This window comes from Raphanus sativus, chromosome 6 (assembly GCF_000801105.2).
Source record: "Raphanus sativus cultivar WK10039 chromosome 6, ASM80110v3, whole genome shotgun sequence".
In the NCBI taxonomy this organism is placed as follows: Eukaryota; Viridiplantae; Streptophyta; class Magnoliopsida; order Brassicales; family Brassicaceae; genus Raphanus; species Raphanus sativus.
In genome coordinates this window covers 52,461,045-52,482,010 of record NC_079516.1, presented here as the reverse complement: position 1 = coordinate 52,482,010, position 20,966 = coordinate 52,461,045, and the positions used below count along the sequence as shown (strand labels likewise).

General features: G+C 35.0%; 5 protein-coding genes and 1 long non-coding RNA gene across 9 annotated transcripts; 3 read left to right on the top strand and 3 right to left on the bottom strand.

Moving 5' to 3' along the window:
* The first annotated feature begins 350 nt into the window (after nucleotides 1-350).
* Nucleotides 351-3,708, top strand: LOC108808801 (UPF0481 protein At3g47200). 3 transcript variants are annotated; one of them, XM_056988933.1, is made up of 4 exons: nucleotides 351-476; nucleotides 928-1,281; nucleotides 1,740-2,557; nucleotides 3,239-3,708. In XM_056988933.1, exons 2-4 carry the CDS (start codon nucleotides 1,046-1,048, stop codon nucleotides 3,523-3,525), a joined length of 1,341 nt encoding a protein of 446 aa, XP_056844913.1. In that variant the 5' UTR covers nucleotides 351-476; nucleotides 928-1,045; the 3' UTR covers nucleotides 3,526-3,708. The 3 variants fall into 3 exon arrangements, with proteins under 3 accessions (XP_056844913.1, XP_056844912.1, XP_056844911.1); XM_056988932.1 differs by having other exon boundaries at nucleotides 369-476; nucleotides 937-1,281; XM_056988931.1 differs by having other exon boundaries at nucleotides 385-1,281.
* A 1,800-nt stretch (nucleotides 3,709-5,508) lies between these two features.
* On the bottom strand, nucleotides 5,509-7,334 carry LOC108809248 (thylakoid lumenal 15 kDa protein 1, chloroplastic). 2 transcript variants are annotated; one of them, XM_018581392.2, is made up of 8 exons: nucleotides 7,173-7,334; nucleotides 6,931-7,053; nucleotides 6,514-6,609; nucleotides 6,343-6,415; nucleotides 6,192-6,253; nucleotides 6,006-6,087; nucleotides 5,848-5,908; nucleotides 5,509-5,772 (listed from the first exon to the last, which is right to left on the bottom strand). In XM_018581392.2, exons 1-8 carry the CDS (start codon nucleotides 7,281-7,283, stop codon nucleotides 5,721-5,723), a joined length of 660 nt encoding a protein of 219 aa, XP_018436894.1. In that variant the 5' UTR covers nucleotides 7,284-7,334; the 3' UTR covers nucleotides 5,509-5,720. The 2 variants fall into 2 exon arrangements, with proteins under 2 accessions (XP_018436894.1, XP_018436895.1); XM_018581393.2 differs by having other exon boundaries at nucleotides 6,931-7,050.
* A 1,717-nt stretch (nucleotides 7,335-9,051) lies between these two features.
* Nucleotides 9,052-10,515, bottom strand: LOC108811917 (uncharacterized). Its single transcript, XR_008936053.1, has 4 exons — nucleotides 10,358-10,515; nucleotides 10,053-10,289; nucleotides 9,589-9,742; nucleotides 9,052-9,432 (listed from the first exon to the last, which is right to left on the bottom strand). It is a non-coding gene; the product is annotated as an uncharacterized LOC108811917 (long non-coding RNA).
* Nucleotides 10,516-11,546: 1,031 nt separating this feature from the next.
* On the top strand, nucleotides 11,547-13,503 carry LOC108807312 (homeobox-leucine zipper protein ATHB-4). Its single transcript, XM_018579582.2, has 4 exons — nucleotides 11,547-11,872; nucleotides 12,105-12,457; nucleotides 12,551-12,630; nucleotides 13,024-13,503. Exons 1-4 carry the CDS (start codon nucleotides 11,680-11,682, stop codon nucleotides 13,373-13,375), a joined length of 978 nt encoding a protein of 325 aa, XP_018435084.1. The 5' UTR covers nucleotides 11,547-11,679; the 3' UTR covers nucleotides 13,376-13,503.
* A 2,255-nt stretch (nucleotides 13,504-15,758) lies between these two features.
* LOC108809682 (ethylene-responsive transcription factor 13) lies at nucleotides 15,759-16,775 on the bottom strand. The gene has a single exon (XM_018581841.2). The coding sequence runs from the start codon at nucleotides 16,630-16,632 to the stop codon at nucleotides 15,949-15,951; it is 684 nt and encodes a 227-aa protein (XP_018437343.1). The 5' UTR covers nucleotides 16,633-16,775; the 3' UTR covers nucleotides 15,759-15,948.
* Nucleotides 16,776-18,899: 2,124 nt separating this feature from the next.
* Nucleotides 18,900-19,895, top strand: LOC108808802 (uncharacterized). Its single transcript, XM_018580902.2, has one exon. It carries the CDS (start codon nucleotides 18,900-18,902, stop codon nucleotides 19,893-19,895), a length of 996 nt encoding a protein of 331 aa, XP_018436404.1.
* Nucleotides 19,896-20,966: the final 1,071 nt, after the last annotated feature.

Here is a 20,966-nt window from a genome sequence, read left to right as displayed (position 1 = left end):
AATTATTGAGAAAAGGAGAAACTTATGTAGGAAGAATTGGATGGTCCAACGAGTTCCTCGTTGGACTTCTAGTTTTCTACAGCATAATTCTTTGCCCAAAGTACAAAACAAGATAAAATCAGATAAAGGGAGAAAAATATTGGAATGAATTGCCTAAAGTCAGAAGCAACATAAAACGGTCCAAATTGAAATGGCCAACGAGTTCCGCGTTGAGGTAAGCATAATTCTTTGCCCAAAGATTAAATAAAATTAAATTAAATAAAGGTAAAAATAAATTGGGATGAATTGCCTAAAGTCAGACGTAATATAAAAATGCTCCAAACTAAATAGCTTTATATTCACATCATTTCTTTCTCTTTTTGAGATATATAAATTTCGTGTATAATCCTTTCACAGGTGATTAAGAAGGTACAGAAGCGACGGCTTAGGGCTGCTAAGTTCTAATCGAATTGCCTGTTTCAGGAAACATGGCCAAGGTTCGAAGACAAATCTAAAACTTCGTTATCTATCTCATATATTTCTATATTCCCAAAATAGCATCTTTTTGACTTCTTCTACCTTAATTTTATTACTTTATTTTATTGTTTCTCTTATGTTTTTCATCCATATCTATTACTTTGTAATTTTATTTTAGGAATTGTAGAAACAGCATAAAAATCTCAAGAACTAAGATATAAATATAAAATAAAATTGTGTTACCTGAATATAAGAGCTAAATTTAAATTCTTACAAAACTTGTGAAAATCATCATGATGTTAATTAATGAAATTAGTAGATGAAATTAGGAGATGTCCAAGTACAGTATTTATCCAAATTTGACTATACATATTTGTCAAGCTATGTTCAAAACAAACGGTAAAAATCTTTTATAAAATAAATAAGTATAGTTTATATGTATAAATATGTATATGGACTGATTACTTGTAGAACAAGCAGCTACTCAACGTGAATTTAAAAGAAGGATCCCACGGAAGAAATGATATTTCCAATGAACCTAAGCTGACCTCTGATCAAGAAAAAGAAATCATCAACGAAAAAGGGTCTGATGGCTAACATTCGTTTAGTCAAGGCCATGACTGCCATGGATAGACCGGGTTCTTGCTCTGAAGTCAAACTTTTATGGCCTTATTCGGTTAACCATAACTATTGTTGCATCTATAGAGTGCCATGTGGGTTAAGGAGTGTGAATCCAGAGGCTTACACTCCTCAAATGCTTATCATCGGTCCTCTTCACCATTATAAGAAAGCGCAAGCTGTTGAACTCTCCAGAACCGATGTGAGGTACGCAGCTTAAATTTAACATATATACCTAGGTGCTCATTTTTTTGTCTCGTTATGTGAAGTTGTTTTAGGTTTTGTAAATAGTGGTCTAAGATGTTTTTAGATTCCGTTTCAGTTGGACTTATCAGTAAAAAATTCTGATTAGTTATACCAAGGATATAAGCATATTTGGTCTCTTGATGAATCTCTTATGAATAAAAGAAGAGAAGAAGAAAAAGAGTCAGGAAGTCTCTTAGAAAAAGAAATACCAAAGAACTTTTGAGATTCTTGTCCTATATTAATTTGTCTCTTTTTTAATGATTAATGTTTTATTACATGTTAAAACGTTTTGTGGAGATTTAGTAGTCTTTCATCAATGTTGATGGTCTAAGTTAGATATAAAAATATCATCGCAGTTTGATGTTGAAACAAAGTTTGGTTCAGTGTCGATTTTAGAAATTGCTTCTGAACTTTTTCAGATATATGTACTATAACAAGATGGAGCTGCACAAGAAGAAGTACCTTGAGAATTTTGCACTTGCCTACGGGAATCAAACGGTCGAGAAATTCAGAAGCATTATCAAAAGAGACGAGCAGGTTATAAGATCATGTTACGCAGAATCAACGGATACGATAAACTCTGACGACTTCGTTGAAATGATGCTCCACGACTCAGTGTTCTTACTAGTGTTTTTCATGCACAATGGACCTCGATACATCGACAAAACAGGAGATTTTCTTTTCGACGAGCCTTGCTACCAATACACTATCTTTGGTGACCTAATATTGCTTGAAAACCAACTTCCTTATGCCCTTTTAGAAAGCCTCTTCGAACCCTTTTATGACAAGTTTGGGGGTAACATAACGTTCCGTGACGTTATTCTTCAAGGTTTTGGGATCCAAGGAAAGGTCACAAGAGAAAAGAAGTTCCTACATTTCACGGATTTGCGTCGGCTTGTCCTTGTCCAGACACTTGGTCTAACGGAAGAAGAGCAGATTAACGCAAAACTCGTGAGAAAGGAGTCGATAGTGAGACTTCCTAACGCAGAAATGTTGAACAGTGCAGGAGTAGAATTTGAATGTTCTGAAGAAAAGGACACGTTAGTGATTGAATTTGAACGTGGAATCTTGACAATGCCTTGCTTCAAGGCAGAAGATAACACTGAAAGGGTTTTTAGGAGCATAATGGCACTGGAGCAATGTCATTACCCTTACACAGCCTTCGTTTGTAACTATATCGACTTCTTGGTCTGTCTCATTGAAACTGAGAGTGACGTTGACGTGCTCGTCAACAAAGGTATCCTTTTCCAATTTTTTTTTGTTTGTTTTTGATGATATATAAGGGATTTGGGCCACTCAATTTAAAACCAATTGGTAATTAGTGGAATGACTCAAACTCCTTTATACATTACTAATGTCTCTTTCATATTTTCGATGTGGGATTTTCTTTCCAATAGCTCCCACTCTAGTTGTCGGTTAATTTTAGGTACTCCTTTTTTTTAACAACTACAACATAACTTTATTAATTAGATCATAAGTACATCATATGAATACATACATAATTATGAAACAACAATAGATAATTTAGGTAAACCAATGAGAAAAATAATAGAACACGTGATTGAGAAGATGATTCTCTCTCAGAAGTCTTTATTAATAGAGTATCAACTCTATTATTTTTCTGCGATTTTGGAGTTTTAGTCGTTTTTTTTTTTTGAAAAATAAGTTTTAGTCGTATTAAGAACACTGTTTCTCTTTGTTTGTTTTTCTTTTGTTTGTTAAAGGGTTTATTTGTTTGTTGTATTACATTGGTCTTATTCTAATTATTCTAATTAAGATATAGATATATATTCTAGTTTAGGTATTCTATTAACAAAAAAAGTAGGTTTCCACGTCCCTTTTGTAGGTTTCGACACAATTTCAACGTTTTAAATGATTGGAACGTGAGATTCCTATTACATTTTTTAACATACTACAGGGGTTATAAAGAACTGGTTGGGACGTAAAGGATATATTGCGGAAATGGTGAGCAGGTTGTGTTTAGAGATTGTTGATGAGGGCTGTCACTATTACGATATATCTGAACGCCTCAGCGACTTCTACGAAAACCCTTTCAACAGATCCGTAGCCACTCTCCGGCGTGTCTACTTCAAAGACCTTTGGACCGGAACTGCCCACGTCGTCGCCTTCTTTCTCCTCGTGTTAACTTTGATTGCGACGGTAGCTTCCGTTCTCCAAGTGACGCAAAAAGACAATAATTCCTAGCCATCTCTGCCTCCACCTCCGTTTCAAATACCTTAGTTGTTTTCTTGTGATAGACGAATTAAACCGTTTTTACTAACACTGTTTTTTTTCTCTTGGTGTTACACTTTGTTTTTTTTTCTTGGTTCAAAAAACTTAACACTGTTTTATTAATAATAGTTTGAAAAATATTCATCTTTTTTACAACTTCTCTCTATTAGTTTTGAATTGATGAAAATTTACATCTTTATTTTTCCATTTATATAGTTTTCAGTTTTGCAGAATTAAAAATATTTCCAAATTATATTTTACTGTTAAATAAAATTTTTAATTTAAAAAAAAATAATTAATAATTAAAATTATACACCTTTTATACATTATATCACGTGAAATCAAAATTGCATTGTTGCAATTGTTTTATTTTAGATCCCATAAAAATACACTTTCACTGTATTGATGTTTATAATATTCTTTCTTCAATAATTATATGTTTAAGTTCTCAAATGTTCCACTCAATGCATAATTTAGTAATTACTGTTTTATATATGCTTTAAATAGTGTTCTACTTGCTTATTCGACCATATTTAAAAATTAAGAAAGAAATATAATAAATTAACAAAACAAGAAAGAAATATAATAAGTTGAAAAAACAAGAAAGAAATATAATAAAACATATTCCCAAATAAAAACATGTTTAAAATATTATCCTAGACATAATCAACCGATCGATTACATCCCTTATAATTAAATTGAAAAACAGCAATTTTATTCTTGATAAGGTTCAATTGAATCCCCTTTGATTGATACAACAACCCAAGGGATTTCATTCCATATAAACACGCAGATCAGTGGTTTCCCCCATCAGGGGGGCTAGTACCCGCGGTGGCTGTGGGTTTGGTAGTCTGGCTAATGAACCTTTTGCAGTAGAGGTGGCGCCCCTCCACTATATAATAAATTTTTTCATTGCTTCCCATGAGAAAGGCTGGAATGCGTTCTTGCTTAAACACAATTTTACCGAACAGAGACGGCCCACTTCCTGGCTTAGGCTTGTGCACATTCACACTTTCAACATACGGTGCATAATACCTGATCATAACCAACTTCAACATTATTATCATCATCATATATATAACCAAGTGGTTATTATCACAACTATATAACTATATCACCAAAACTGTACGATGAATCACCAAATTAATTGTGAGAAGCAGGACAACTTTATCTTTAGAAATGCGATGTGACATGCAACATGCAAGCATTTGTACAAACTAAAAAAAATTCAGTATTAATTTGTAGACTGTCATATAACATGCAAGAGTGTATAATTAGTTCATAGATTATGACATTAACTTACACAAAACTAACATTCTATGTAACGATAAAACGGGAATACTGATGAAAAGGGTATGGTCAGATGTTAGAGAGCTAGTAGAATAGGGTTAGTTACTTGCCAGTTGAAGTAACGAAGGATTTGCATTTCCGAAAGTGGAAAGCCATTAGAGAAGGTAAGAAAGAGCGCATGTTCATCGGTGTAAACCGGAGCAAAAGGAAAGGCCTTTGCATTCAACTTGGACATGGCTTATCTCTTTCTCTTCTTCTTCTCAGTTCTTTTAGAAAACAAGAGATGCTCACATATGGTTGTTATCTGCTCTGTATATATAGATACTGAAGGGGAGGGTGTGGCACTACCTGGGTGGTGGTCCCAAGTAAGGGGAGGGTGTGGCACTGCCACACACTAATTTTCATTTTTTTATGTTCAAATTTTAGGTGAATGCCCTTAGGTTATATGATTATTACATTATGTTCCCCAAGTTAAATATTTGTACATCCTTATATTAAATACTTGTTTTCATTATGTGCCCCATGTTTTACAATTTGCTGGATCCCCCCCTACGGTAGGGACACAAGGCTTGGGGTTTATGGATATAAAAAACTTAAATGAGGTTTCGAAAGACTGTGATTAACATACAGTTCATGTACGCTGTACGCAAGTACGCAATAGGTAGGTTTATGAGAAAACACAGCTGTTTTTTTTTCTTTCTGTTTAACCATCATGTTTGGGGTTTTTTATATTGTTCTGTAGCATACATGATCTCTGAATGTCTAACGGACTTGAGAATAGTAAGCATATTTATATACACACTCACTCTGCAAAAACTTTTACAAAAACTCGGAAGAAGAAGACTCCCCAACGATACAAAGGTTTACACTTGACAAGTTCAGTTGCAGAGCAATGTGTCCCGTGTGGCATTCCCAGTGGTGGCATTAACCCTAGTGAGTCAAAGCAAACATTAAAATCACATCACATTCAGATTTAGAGTAAAAACTGATTCTAAGAAATTTTACCCATCGGCGATTTTGCAAAGGTATTCTCGTTGATCATCTCTTAGAGGAACATCAGTGAAATCTAAATCCACATTCAAAAACAAAAAAAGGTTACAAACTTTTATATAAAGATCAAAATAACAAAGAGAGTGTTATTATGAAAGCTTCTTTTTTTTTACCAGCGCCTGTAATGTTTGAACCCTTGAATGATGTGTTTCCGGTAGCAGTTGCTCCTTCCAAGTTAGCGTTAGTTAAATTCACCTGCAAAAATGGTTATAACTATTCACCATTAAGTCAAAGATCTTTTGTTTCCTAAGCCTTAAACACATATATACGTGGACACTTTTATAGTATTTGAATATGACCTTTGTTACGTTAGCCAAGGAGAAATCTGCACCTCGGAGATCAGTTTCGGATAAATCAGCACCTGGATATATGATTTAATGAATCAGAAGTACTTCTTGTATTACAGTTTTTTTCTGTTACTTAGTTTCAACACAAGCAAAGAGAACAAACCTGTTAAGTCTGCATCAAAAAAGCTAGCACCTAACAACTTAGCACCCTTGAAATTGGCTTGCCTTAGGATTGACTGCACAAAGAATGTCATCAAACAAAAGGATCATTAAAATAATGATAATCTATAAAGTTTGATGATTCAACATATAAAAAGGGGAATAATATTTTTACCGTCTTGAAGTCCTGTCTGATCAGAGTCTGGCCACTAAAATCCTTGCCGGATAAGTCCTGTCCCCTGGTGACTCCTTGTCCATAGGGACCTCCACCCTTATTAGTTTCATCCAATATAATCCATAGAGACGAATTTTAAAAAATATATAATTCAAGTTTTCAAACTTCATAATATCTAAATCACAACCAGATGAATATTAGGTTAATTACAACAAGGAATTGCTTCCACTAAAGGACAAAGACAAGAGAAGCCCTTAATGAGAGAAACTCAATCATTGCAAGATCCAACCAACTGAAATCTAAGTTTAAGTTCCACCTAACAAAAATTGCCTAATCTAAAAACACTCTTTGGCTTCATCACACTGTTTCCAAATGAAGTTTTAAGTGGTCAAAAAGCAGTAATCATTAAGGAGTTACCTTAAAAGCAAGAGCAGGATCAACAAAGAAGAGAGAAGCAGAGACAAGTGCAAGTAAACTTCTCTTTGAAACCTCTTCTCCTAATGACCAAACCAACGGACTGACCACTCCTTTCCCTTCCTGCTAATAAGACAAACCCCCCCCCCACAATCATAATCAATAAAGAGTCTCTCTATTTGTTTCTGTGTTCTTCTGAGTTTAAGAGGTTTTTGATTAATAAAAAAAAGAATTTAAAGTTTTACCTGTGAGCAGCGAATGAGACGACAGTGAGAACGAGAATAAAGAGACTTAGAGAGAGACGGTTTTAGAGAGATGTTGCTGCAGGAAAACGAGACGTTGCTGAGAATTGCCATTTGTTCGTCTTCTCCACGAGAGCAAATGTTTCAGTGCCAAACCAAACAGAGTTGCTTGTGGATAAGATTTGTTTATTATTTTATTACATGACTGGTTACGATTCGTAAAGCCCATTTACTTGGGCCCCTTTAAGCCCAAAATATACTTTTGGGTATCGTTTTTTCTCTGAATATTACCAAATTTTGAAACTAATTATGTAATGTCCAAAGTGCTACATTAAGCTTCGAGCCGGGGTCTCTTATGGCGATTGGGAATAGTAGTATGTTTATTTCCATCAAATCTAATTTGTGTAGATAGATACAGATCACGTGCAAGTCGCATGAATAATAGCTACAACAACGCACGAATCGGCCCAATACGCAAGAATCGAAGGCTCTGAATCAGAGCCTTTCAAGTAAAGGGCACAAATGAAGTGAGAGAGAGGCAATGAGACACGCGCGAGATGGGTGAGAAGGTGGGACAATTGTTTTCTGGTCTAAAATTTCATTGCTAAAAACGAAAATTTCGTTAGATTCTATTGTTTTTCCATTTATTTGTCATAAATTTGTAATATCAAAGATAATATATATGCTTTTCTTTCCTTGTTTAGCTATCTAATTTCTGTATGCATGTGAACAGCTGTATTGTAAGATCTAATGCTTATTTACAGCGTAGTTCTAAATATCTCTTTGAATTCTCTTTAATCTGTTAATACAAACTGCACGGATACCATACAATAAATTAATACGAATCAATCAATTCTGAGAACGGACCAAATTGAGTTACGGGTTACCCACATGAACATGTGTAATGATTAAGCTTTCGAGTAAATTGCTAGAAACGTCAACACTACAATCATGTGGTACGTGAAAATAAAATAATTATTTTGTAATGATTAAATTCGCTAGCGAACAATTATTGATGTAGATGCACTATAATCTACAGTGGTACTATATCTGGTTGGTCTTTGTTTTCTTTTTTGACGTCATTGGTGGTGAATGATTTATTCTTTTAAAGGTTTATTGAGCCAACATTATAAATTTGGTACTCAGAGCAACTCCATAATTAACTGTTCTCACCCAAAATATTTAAAAATATTTTTTTATATATTGTATATATTATAGGGAGGTTTACTAAAATAACATCAAATTTTGATATAATTACTAGAATAACATATATGTATGTATATGTAATTGTGGGGTTCTAACTTTTACGAAAAACTTAATTTAATCCAAAGTATCTGAATAGTTTGAAATAAATTTCATTATAAAATGAGATATAGAATTAAGTTAAAACATATCTTACTTCATACGTGAAAAATGGAGTGAAATTAAAAATATCCTAGTTCATAGAGATATACTCATGATTTCTGTTATTTATGAATCTGAATTATAATATAGATCGAGAAGGTGATAAATGCAATTCTCATAAATGTCATCTCAAAGGGAATATAGGGAAATGAGAGAACACATGGTATGACAGACACAGCTTTAGCACATGCATATGGACACACACGTGGGGCTCATCAACCCATGATCAAGTATTTGAGATTTTTGTATGCATGCATCATGCATGATTACCTTAGAAACAAGGTGAAACCTTGGGGTTGGTTGCTTTGGTCGGTTCTTATCGGATCCTCTTCTAAGCTATATGTTTCGTACAAAATTATTAGTCTTGAATTTCATTGTCAAATCTCAAATAGTTATAAGAGCATCATTATTGTTAGGACCAAAAATTTGGTCCTTAAGTTATTTTAGTATTATTGTGATGTTAAGGACAATGGTTAAGGACAATCACAAAAATTTTGATTATTGGTAGGATTTATAGAGATCTCTTAGTAAAAAAAGTTACAAACATCATAGAATATGTATGAATATTGTACAATGAACTTATTACAAACAGAGAAGTAAACTCAAGAAAATGTGTTTGTTGTTAAGCAAAGCAAAACCTGGAGGAATCTTGTCATTGGATCTGAAGAAATAGACCTGCTCATAGTTGCTAAGGAGTGAGAAGTAGTATTTGCGCAAGACATATGATGCATTTGTTGCTGTTGGAGGAAAGGCAAATGATGCAGTAACTTCTTTCCATCTCCTTTCATGAAGTATCACAAGAGGTTACCTCAATGAAAAGCTTGTGCAAGTCCAAATCTTTTCCTCCTATAATCGGAACCTATAATCACAAATGCAATGAAACATGGATGCTAATAATGTTACCGTCATATCAAAGAGTTTAAACTTCAAAGGTGGAGACTTTCTATATACAATTTTCTACCACTGAACTTACTCTCATAAGTAAGAAATGATAAAGGGAAAGAAAGAAACTTACATGAATTTATTACCCACTTGAGAGTGTAGTCTCTCCAATGAACCCATGACCAGCTTCGGGTCTGCAACCACAGCTTCATATGTTGCTTCGGGTGTTATGTGAACATTGTCCATTGGCACTGGCCCTTGCTTAAGACAAGAGGTTGATGGCATTCCTTACACACCAAAAAGAAAAAGAAAGGTAATGTACTGAACTTAATAGAGCCAATGAACTGCTCAACTTAACAGAGCCAATAAACTAAAATGAACTGCTCAAAACAGAGAATAAGAACAGAACAACAACAACAATGTTTGCTTAAATAACAGAACAACAACAACAAGAACAGGCCACACGGTTTCAACATATCACCAATTGAAAGTAAAAGTCATTTGCACATCTTCTAATCACGAATAGGGAATGAACAAATGATTGAAAGTAACAATCTTGAGGTCAATGTGGTGAAGAAAGAAAGAGAAAGGAGAGACCTTGAAGTTGATGTTGGAGCGGTTGATGAGCTGATCGGCGAAATCGGGATCACATCGACTGAATAAGACGATCCATAGTTGCGTTGATTGCGTCTATCGCGGAAGAGTTGTTTTTCTTCCTCCTCTGTTGATTGAAGCCGTTCCATGCCCAGAAACTGTTAGTGCCGCCACAACCACCCAATCCTCTTCTTGTTTTTGTACCCGAAGTCAAACCCTCCGTCGCAAAAGAGATCATCCCTACACAGATTCGCCATAGTTAAATCGAGGATTGGAGAAGAAAAATTAAGGATTGGAGACAAACTTACGCTTGAGCATCAGAAGGGAATTGGCCATGGACAGGGGAGAAGAAATCAAGTTTCAGAGAATCAATGCTCAGGTTAGAGAGAGAGTAGAAGACTTCTATGGCGACGCGTGTCCCGTAAAGACGCCTCTTATTGTATCTTAACTAAAGACGTCCTTAAGGTAAATAGGTAATTTTTATTTTTTTTAAATCATAATTATCTTAAAGATTCACTTAAGATATCCTGATAATGATGCTTTAAGAAACCTGTTTATATAAGCGGTATGCAATCATTTTTTCTTTTACACTTTTTATAATAATGTAACTTACACGCGAGAGAGCTAACGCGTGGGATGTTAGAGAGAGTATACAATGATTGAAGAGAAGTGGATGTCTGGTCGTGGAGGAACAAAAATTACGCCGCACGAGTGTGGTCACTGGTGATCACATGCTGCCACCCTGGCGACTTCATACGAGTTCATGCACGTGACCTCCTTCCCATCTCCCACGTGACCTCCAGGTCTTCTCTTCTTTTTTTTACTTGTTCCTAGTAATTCTTGCTTCAATTCTCCACTCGCCCCACCAACCACACTCAATACTGTAAAATCTCCCCATTCATGGATATATACTCAAACATCAATACACAATCTGAGCAAATTTGATAAATATTTTTCCGTTGAATTTCATTGTGAACTTAGTGCGTCTAATCTTCTTGAAAGTTGAAACACGAATAGCAACTTTAAGATATGAAAATCGTATTTGCAGGTGAAATTGTTTTTTCCCACTACACCATTCGAACATTTAGTATGCATTTAGTAGATCTAAGAAGCGCGTGTGTATGTTTCTTCTCGAATGTGAAGCATTAGCTTTTAAACTTATTAAATAAATTATACCTAAATATTTTCCAAGTTAATCAAATTTTAAATAGGAGTTTTGGAGAAAAGAATCAACGATATTAAATAAAAGTATATAATAGTCAAAAATAGCTAAACTGAAACTGAAACTTTATGTAAATGTTAGCGTTTGTTATTGACTTTTCAAAAGAAAATAAACAAAATAAATGTTCTCAAGATCTCAACGTATTGGAATAAATGGATTTCTATGTTCTAACATTTATTATAGTAAAAAATGAGTAGGTAACAGTATGAATCATCATTGCAATGACAAAGGTCTCTCTGACGCAAGTCATCATTGAAACCCCAAGCCCCCCCCCCCCCCCCCCCACATAGACCTCTCTCTCTCTCTCTCTCAAAATTTTGAATTATATACCAGTCGTATTAAACGAGCTTTACTTCATCATTTTCTCGAGAAAATCTTGACAAAACCAAGTTATTATTTTCTGGAGAAATGGGTGAGAGAGATGATGGACTAGGTCTGAGTCTAAGCTTGGGGTTTAATCAACCAAAGGAACCATCCCTGAGGTTGAATCTAATGCCTTTGACAACTTCTTCTTTGTTTCCTCACATGCAAAATCACAATAATAACGATCTCCAGAAGAAAACTCATCACAACTCTTGGCCTCATTTGTTTGCGTCTTCTGGTAAAACAATTCTTCTGTTTTTTCCGAACTTTATTTCCCTGAGATTTTTTGAACATTGAATGTGTGGGATTATGTCTCTGTAAAAGATATGCTTATGTTTTTGTATCACAACATGTCTATGTTTCAGATCCGATCTTTATCCTTTTTTTGTCAACTTTTATCTTTTTGATATTTTGGTTTTAGTTATTTACAAGACTGAAGTTGACAATGCTTTTTATTATCTAACGTATAGCTGCAGAGAGAAACTCCGACTCCGGAAATTTTCTAAGAGGTTTCAACGTGAACAGATCTCCGGCGGCAGCGGTGGTTGACTCTGAAGAAGAGGCTGTCGGTGTGTCGTCTCCGAACAGCACCGTTTCGAGTGTGAGTGGGAACAAGAGGGATCTTGTGGCAGCTGCGGGAGGAGGGGGAGAAGGAGATGAAACCGAGGTGGAGAGAGCTTCTTGCTCACACGGAGGCGGAAGCGGGGGAAGTGAAGATGAAGACGGAGGAAACAATGACGGAACGAGGAAGAAACTCCGGTTATCGAAGGAGCAAGCTTTGGTTCTTGAAGAGACTTTCAAAGAACATAGCACTCTAAATCCGGTTAGTATAATTTCCGTAAAAGCTTATTGATTATACTTTTTAGATGGCATTATCAGAATTTATCATTACAAACCTACTCATCTGACTGGGCAGAAGCAAAAGATTGCTCTAGCGAAACAGTTGAATCTGAGGACGAGGCAAGTGGAAGTGTGGTTCCAGAACCGAAGGGCAAGGTAAAGAAAATCTTCACTATCTTAGGGGTATTTATGGGAAATTTTGCTTTCACATAACCTTAGTTATTGTTATGATGGGGATATAATTGTCCTTGTATGACCCCAGTAGATTTCTATCTCACTGTCCTGAAAAAAGGAAATCGTATCTAGGATCTTCAGTCACATGGAGTTTTCTACCTTTCACTACAGCCTTTAGAGAGAGATCAGAGATGCATGCATGCGTATGCATCAAAAGAAAAATCTAATTCTGTTTTGTTTCTTTGTAAAAATTATTGACCATACATTATATAGCTAGTTTATTCAAAATTAGAGAATTTTATCATTCAATAATATATACATTTATTTTTGTAAGGACATAATAATATAACATTTTGATTTTTCTTACATTTTCAGGACGAAGCTGAAACAAACGGAGGTTGATTGTGAGTATTTGAAGAGATGTTGCGATAATCTAACGGAGGAGAATCGTAGGTTGCAGAAGGAAGTAACTGGTCTCAGGGCGTTGAAGTTGTCTCCAAATCTCTACATGCACATGACTCCTCCAACCACTCTTACAATGTGCCCTTCTTGTGAACGTGTCTCAGCTTCGTCCTCCGCTGTGGCTGCTTCTTCACCTCCTTCCTCGTCTTCACCAGCTGCGTCTGGTGGTGGTGGTGGTGGGGGGATTCCTACGGTGGGACGGCCTAGTCCACAACGACCAACTCCCTGGGGAGCTATTTCTCTCCAGTCAAGATTAGCGCACTAGGGAAGAGTATTCTCCGTAGTCTTAGTTAGTATACAAATAATATATAAATGTGTGAAAACTGAAATTTAAAGTTTTAATGAGAGATTAGATTCTATCTATTGAAAATAAGAAAGATGCCATTTGGATCTGATACTTTTAACACTATAAATAACTCTTTGACATAATGCAAGCTGGTTATAGAAACTCACGTCTTAGTTGTTGCAAGACCCTAAACACTCAGAGATGGGCTATCAAACCAAGACAGTATATACCTTGTGTGTGATATATGAGACTTGTATTTTCTCTTGTCACGTTTTGAGATTTTCTGTTATAACAGATCCAAAGGTTTGATTGGATTGGAAGGTGGTGCTTTTGTCTATATTCTTCTTCTCCATTCCTTCCTTAGACTGCTACCATTCACTTTTATCACATAAAATACAGGATTTGATGCCAATATGTAAACTGCATATTGGCATAAGCAGCTTCTCAAGAGTCAAACGTATGTTTCTAAGATGCAGATACGTTGTATCTCCTGATACTGTGATTTGCTTTCACCAGATGGCTTCCTCCTCTTTTGTTTCATGTGCATAAGCAGCTTCTCAAGAGTCAAACGTATGTTTCTAAGATGCAGATACGTTGTATCTCCTGATAAAAACTCCGAAACAATAGAATCTATCTCAGTCGTGCTACATCTAACCTCTTTCTTAGCTTCATAGCTTCGTTCTTTCTCATCATGTTTTTCACTATCCTGACATTGTCCCACACTACAAAAATAAATGATATAAATCTATGCTAATTTACATCGCTTTAAAAAATTGATATAAATCTATATTAACTTACATCACTTTTATAAAATTGATATAAATATGAGTTTACATAAGTTATATAATTGATACATTTTCTATTTTCATTAACATTACTCAAAGCAATGATACAAGTTAAACAGAGCTCATGCTTGTAATCAAATCCATCTTTATGAAATAAAATTAATTAAAGAAATGACACAAAGTGAATTTCTAATTATTATTGTTAAAGTTCTTAAATTCTAGTGTTATTTAGTTAATGAATTCTAACATTCTTACTAAAATCTAGTGTTATTAGTTTTATGATTGTTTAATGACTTAAAAAAATTGTTATTCAAAAAATTTAGTTTTTAAGAATTCTATAATGAAACTCGAATTCTAAACAATTTTACTCGTAAAACAAAATTTCAAAAATCTTGCATATAACCTCTAGATTTTTCACTACACTAGCATGTTTTAATAAACTTTTAAAATATGAAAAAATCTTTACAATTTTTTATAAATTTAACAAATTTATTTATTCTTAAAGTTAACCAATTCTACATAAATTCTACTGACACTAAATCCCCTTATAGTTTAACATTTTGGATATATTAATTTGTTTAATTTTCTTGAATTGATGGATAAAATTCATATATTTTGGATAATGACCACTCGTATTTATGGGTGTTTAAAATTAAAAACTGAATTTATTAAAAACTGAAAGGAACTATATACCAAATGAAAAACCTATCTATCTGTTTTTAGATGTATCTAAGGCCACCTAGTAAACTGGCATGAATATCTAATTAAATGCCTGTAATTTTGATATGTTAAGGAAAAAAGAAAGCGAAGAGTAGCTGCAACTCTCTGTAGTAGTTGATCATAATAGGAATCTTCAAAGGCCTTCCATGATCAAGAAAATTATGACTTGGATTCCTCCAAAAATAGAGAAAGAAGAAAAACGTTTTCCGTGATTTAATTCGATTAAAGATGTGATTTGATAAAACACTCGTGTGAGAATCTTGACTAACAACTGGTGGGGAAAGTCAAGTAACTCACGAAAACAAAACAAAATCCTGTTTTCTAATCAGTTTGTAAATCTAAGAAGATTGGCTTTTTTTTGTCAAGAAGATTGGCTACTCTACAGTATATTTTTAGTACGATCGACTTCTCTACCAAATATATTCCCAGTAACTAAATGTTGGATCGTTCTGATTATTAAAAATAGAGTGTTAGGTGCCGAAAACAAATAATTAGCATGTTATTAGGTTAATTAATTGTTTTATAACGTGACCACACACCTTACTTTTAACTGTCAAATGTGTTTTGATCAACCGACAATGATGATTAAACAGTTCACAAGTTATTATTGCATGTCTACGCAACTTCATCCATGATATTAGGATTTGAGAAAGTATTGGATGAATATCTAACGTTTTTAATTTCTCAAAAAAAAACATCTAACATTTTGAAAATCTTTTTTTTTTAACATTTTGAAAATCTTATCTATTGTTTTACTAATATTTAGCAATATTTAGCTATGGATGAGGCTGCTCTCATGTCTCAATATGAAAATCTCTAGTGTGACTCTAGTTGTTTTTTTTTTCAAACTACTCTAGTTGTTTATAAGAGAAAATTTAATATTAGAAACAAACAGGAATATGATTATGAAAGTTTTAGGGTTCCTATAGAACCGAATCACGAAAACAAAAGAGTCCATAGTTTCAATCACATTACATTATGATCGTAAGCAAAATCTTACACAGAAACATGAAATTTTACTTATTTAAAAGCTTTTATTGAATTAAATCATTGCCGATTATCAAAATACGTATAAGCCGATTGATTCACACTGAAATCCAAATCCGAGCTAGATTCTCCGTCTTCCACGTGGCCTACACTCTTCTGCTCCGGCGATGAGTAATCGGAGACAGAAGGTTCCGGCGAACGACGGCGAGGCCTGATCCTAACCGGCTCGTACTGACAAGTACCAATCAAATGTGGAAAGTTAAGCTTAGCTTTGGATCCCTTAAGCTGAAACGCCGCTCGGTCGTAAGCCACCGCCGCGTCTTCCGGCGTCTCGTAAGTCCCGAGCCAAACCCTAGCGCCGTTCTTTTTCGGATCCCTGATCTCCGCCGCGAACTTCCCCCACGGCCTCCTCCTCACTCCCCTGTACTGCACTCCCTTCTGCCTCGGGGGAGCCTTGGAACCACTCGCTTCCGACGACACGACCACCGTCTCCGTCTTCTCCTCTCTCACGGTAACTTCCGCGGGAGAGGAGACGGGAGGAACGGTGGGTGTCCAGCCGGAGCTGACGGCGTCGCGGAGAGTGTTGTAAATGGCCATGTCTTGCGAGTCGTCGACGCTTAATGGCAAGTCGCTCCAGCTATCGTTTAATATGACGTTGCTGAAACTAGGGTTCCGGTAGAAAACGGGTGGGTTAACGCCGTTATCGACAGGATCAGCTGAGTCGTTGTAGTCAAAACCCGACATTGTTGTGCGGTAAGTGTTGTTTAAGAGACGAATGGGAGTGTACTAAAAGACACTGCGGGAGGAGATTTGATTTATAAAGGTACGGAAACGAGAAGGTACATGGAATGTTCTTTGAGATTGAACATGATGATATGTCTTATAGCTTGAGGATGATAATGTATCGGAAGCTTCCTTGTTTTTATTTAAATATATCTCTCGCTGAACAACATAATTAGTTATTTATGTTGTTTGGACTTCTGTCTTTTTGGTCTTTCTTTTTCAATATTTTTGTTCTCTCTTTTTCTTTACATCATTGATCTTAATTAGGGCTGAACAAAATATTTATAAATTTTGCTTTGATTAGTTATCTATTTCAATTCAAACCAAAAAATTCGAATATTTATAATTATACTAAACAAAGTAAATATCAATATACAATATCTTTCCAAAAAAGGAAAATTACAAATAATAATATTTTAAAGAACATATATTTATTGAATATATAAGATTCACGATATTTTTATTTACTAAATTAATTATATTAGTTATTAGTATTTTAAAAAAAATTATATTCTGAAATAAAATATTGTTATTTATATTATTTTAAAACTTTTATTTTCTTTAAACGGTGAATCATTTATCTGGATATCTTAATGATTACAGATTAAATCAGATTGGCTAATTTATTATTTAGACTAAATATTTTCAAAAATTCAGATATTCGATAGTGTATGACTTTTTCGTGATCTTGTTCATTTTCCATCCGTTTTTGTGTCCATGATTGGCGATGATATAGTTACAATTTGAGTGTGGGATTAAACATAGGAGTAAAAACCATTAGAATATCAAACATAGTAAATATCTGCCAATCAAAATTCTCAAGTTATCGCCGAAACTTAGATCTTTAGGGTGAATCATATACAGTAGTTTACTTATATATAAATAATAGTTTTTACACTTGATCATCTTTTATCGTTGGTCTATCCCAACGTCAAAGTTCATAACTTTTTGAATTCAACATTGTCAAAAGAAAAAGCTAAACATAAATTTACAACGCGCAGCATAACAGTGAAAGTCAACAAAAATAATTGAAATAACTAGATTCGTTAAAACAACGACGGGTCTAATAAAGTATATTAACTGTAAACACGATGCAGAAAGTTTTCAACATGTAAACATTTTTTTTGGTTAAAACATGTAAACATTTATGCTTAACTAATCTCCAAAACTTAGATCTTTGGAATCATATAGTCGCTTACTTATTATAATTATACAAATAGTAGTTTTTGCACTTTGACCATCGTTTACCGTTGGTCTATCGCCGTATCGCAATGTCAAGGTTTATAACTTTATGAATATTCAACATCGTCAAAAGAAAATGCTACTAATAATATATTGTTAAAAGATAATGATTCTCCATCTCTCTACACGTATTGAACACTTGTCTTTATTATATTCATCATTATCAATACGTGTCTTCATCTCCCTTACATAGAAATGACTAAGCAAAATATGAGACTACTATAAATAGTAGTGTTGTACTTCAGAAAGTAATAATATGTAAGTGTGTTTTATTTCAGTCTTCTCTCTCGTTATTTTGCTACACCAAAAGAAACAAAAAGCTTTATCTCTCTCTTAAGTCACCATCACTTCTTCCTCTCTCTCACGTTTCTTATTCACTACTCTCTCCTCTCACCATATAAAATAAACAAAGCTTAGTGGTCCCCATCTATCTCTCACCTCATATTTCACAACACGTTATCAGCACGACGAGCTCTCTTGTACCGACCGTTCTTAAACCAAGCAAACGAGGTGATGTTTAAATTTATGTCTTTAAATATATTTAATTTATTTAAATTTTTATTTATTATTTTGGAGTGAGAGGCTAGGCCTTCTCCGTTTATTTTCCGGGATGATAGGCGTTGCCTTCCCCGACTGATCGTTAAGATAGGCTAGGCCTTCACGATCAGAGAAACACGTGGTAGGTTTTACCTCCGTGAATAAAAGGTCAAAAATGGAAGGCTAAGCCTCCTCGGACCTTGATTAAAAGAAAAGGTTAATATGGTCGACTATGTCGCCTCGAACCTTTGAAAATGATCAAATATGGAAGTCTAAGACTCCTGGATCATATGGTGGGCTGGGCCCCCAATTTTATTTATGCTATTTAAATTTCTGCAATTTAAGTTTACGCAATTTAATTTTTGCCTTTATTTTATGCTTTTAATTTCTGCATTTAAATTATGCATTTATTCTCGTCTATATTTATATTATTCTATGATACAGTAATCATGTCGAATTTGACAAAGCTCGAAATTAATGCCCTGGATATTACGGGAAATAATTATATGACCTGGGCAGTAGGTGCAAGAATGCACCTAAGAGGTAGCGGGCTTTTGGAAACCATCGATAATACTAAAACGGTGTCGGATGAGAAAAAGGCTAAAGCCATGATATTTTTACGACACCACATACATGATGGTTTAAAAGATGAATATATTACAAAAGAGGATCCTGGGGACCTCTGGCAATCTCTTAAAGAGAGGTTTGATCACCAGAAGTATGTGATCTTACCAAAAGCCAAACACGAGTGGATCCATCTCCGGTTCCAGGACTACAAAAGTGTAAGTGAGTTTAATTCTGCTATGTTCGGAATTACCTCGAGGATGATGTTATGTGGAGAGAAAATAAGCGATTATGATATGATCGAGAAAACTCTCTCCACGTTCCATCCTGAAAATGTAGTCCTGCAGCAACAGTACCGGGTGAATGGATTTAAGCGTTACTCGGAGTTGATGCAAATCCTCCTTGTGGCGGAACAAAATAATCAACTCGTGTTGTTAAACCATCAGGCTCGTCCCACTGGATCTGCTCCATTCCCCGAAGTGAATGTTGCATCATCCAGTTATGATAATTGGAGAGGACGAGGACGTGGACGTGGTCGAGGTCGAAATCATGGTCGTGGGAGAGGACGAGGAAGAAGATTCCGTCCGTATGATGAAAGAAATAAAAAGGACTCCCAAGAGAATGAAAGGGGCCGGGATGATAAAAGGCAAACAGAAAAGGTTTGCTACAGATGCGGCATGAAAGGTCATTGGGTACGTACTTGTCGTACGCCAAGACACTTAGCCGATCTGTATAGAGAATCCCAAAAGGGAAAAGAGAAAAGTGGAGGTGAAACGAATTTCATCTCTGATGAACCCGGGCCATCCTTTCATGGTTTAAATGATGATACTCATCTCGACGTATCAGATTTTCTGGTTGAGCCAGAAAACATCGATGTGTGATATAAGATCGATGTGATATAAGTTTACTGTATTATAGTATCGTTATCTTTTGTTTTGTAAAATAGATGTTATGTTTCATGTTTAATAATATATGTTTTATAAATATTTTAAATTCAGAAAGAATGCCAGACTTTGAGACTTTGGATGGAGATATGTGCTTGGCGGATAGTGCGTCAACGCACACTATAATTAAAGATAAGAAATATTTCTCCAGTCTCAAAATGAAAGATTACGCTGGAAGCGTAAGTACAATATCTGGTAATGCAAAGATTATTATGGGCTCTGGTAGAGCGAAATTTTCAATGCCAGGGGGAACAATATTTGAAGTAAATGATGCATTGTATTCCCCCAAGTCTCATAGAAACTTGTTAAGTTTTAAGGATATCCGAAAGAATGAATATCATATTGAGACTATGAGTAAAGATGGCATTGAGTTTCTTTGCATTAAGTCCGAGAGGAAACATATATTGGAAGAGTTAAGAATGTTATCCTCTGGACTATATTGTACAAAAATAAACATGACTGAGTCCTATGCCGTGGTAAACATGAAGTTTACTGATACATTTAAAATCTGGCATGAGAGGCTAGGACACCCTGGTTCAGTCATGATGAGAAAGATAGTGCAAAACTCGAATGGCCATCCGTTGAAACACGGAAAAGTTTTGCAAACGGGCGAGTTTACATGTAAAGCATGTTCTCAAGGAAAGTTTATAACTCGGCCATCACCAGCAAAAGTAGGCAATGAATCACCAATGTTTTTGGAAAGAATACATGGTGATATATGTGGGCCGATTCACCCACCGTGCGGGCCATTTAAGTATTTCATGGTATTGATTGACGCATCTACTAGATGGTCAAGTGTGTGTCTTTTGACAATACGAAATACGGCTTTCGCAAAGTTCATTGCCCAGATAATAAAGCTGAGAACGCAGTTCTCAGAGTATGCCATTAAGAAAGTAAGGCTTGATAATGCTGGTGAGTTTACATCGCAAGCCTTCGATGATTATTGTATGTCAATGGGGATTGATGTAGAGCATCCAGTTCCCCATGTGCATACACAAAATGGCATGG

Excerpts from the sequence above, each read along its gene's own strand:
- LOC108808801 (XM_056988933.1), top strand. The coding sequence starts at position 1,046 with ATGGCTAACATTCGTTTAGTCAAGGCCATGACTGCCATGGATAGACCG. Across the intron at positions 1,282-1,739 it reads CTCTCCAGAACCGATGTGAG|ATATATGTACTATAACAAGA; the intron begins GTACGCAGCTTA and ends GAACTTTTTCAG. Across the intron at positions 2,558-3,238 it reads TGACGTGCTCGTCAACAAAG|GGGTTATAAAGAACTGGTTG; the intron begins GTATCCTTTTCC and ends AACATACTACAG.
- LOC108809248 (XM_018581392.2), bottom strand. The coding sequence starts at position 7,283 with ATGGCAATTCTCAGCAACGTCTCGTTTTCCTGCAGCAACATCTCTCTA. Across the intron at positions 6,416-6,513 it reads TCAGACAGGACTTCAAGACG|TCAATCCTAAGGCAAGCCAA; the intron begins GTAAAAATATTA and ends TTCTTTGTGCAG. Across the intron at positions 5,773-5,847 it reads CTTTGCAAAATCGCCGATGG|GGTTAATGCCACCACTGGGA; the intron begins GTAAAATTTCTT and ends TTGACTCACTAG.
- LOC108807312 (XM_018579582.2), top strand. The coding sequence starts at position 11,680 with ATGGGTGAGAGAGATGATGGACTAGGTCTGAGTCTAAGCTTGGGGTTT. Across the intron at positions 11,873-12,104 it reads TCATTTGTTTGCGTCTTCTG|CTGCAGAGAGAAACTCCGAC; the intron begins GTAAAACAATTC and ends TCTAACGTATAG. Across the intron at positions 12,631-13,023 it reads TTCCAGAACCGAAGGGCAAG|GACGAAGCTGAAACAAACGG; the intron begins GTAAAGAAAATC and ends TTACATTTTCAG.
- LOC108809682 (XM_018581841.2), bottom strand. The coding sequence starts at position 16,632 with ATGTCGGGTTTTGACTACAACGACTCAGCTGATCCTGTCGATAACGGC.
- LOC108808802 (XM_018580902.2), top strand. The coding sequence starts at position 18,900 with ATGTCGAATTTGACAAAGCTCGAAATTAATGCCCTGGATATTACGGGA.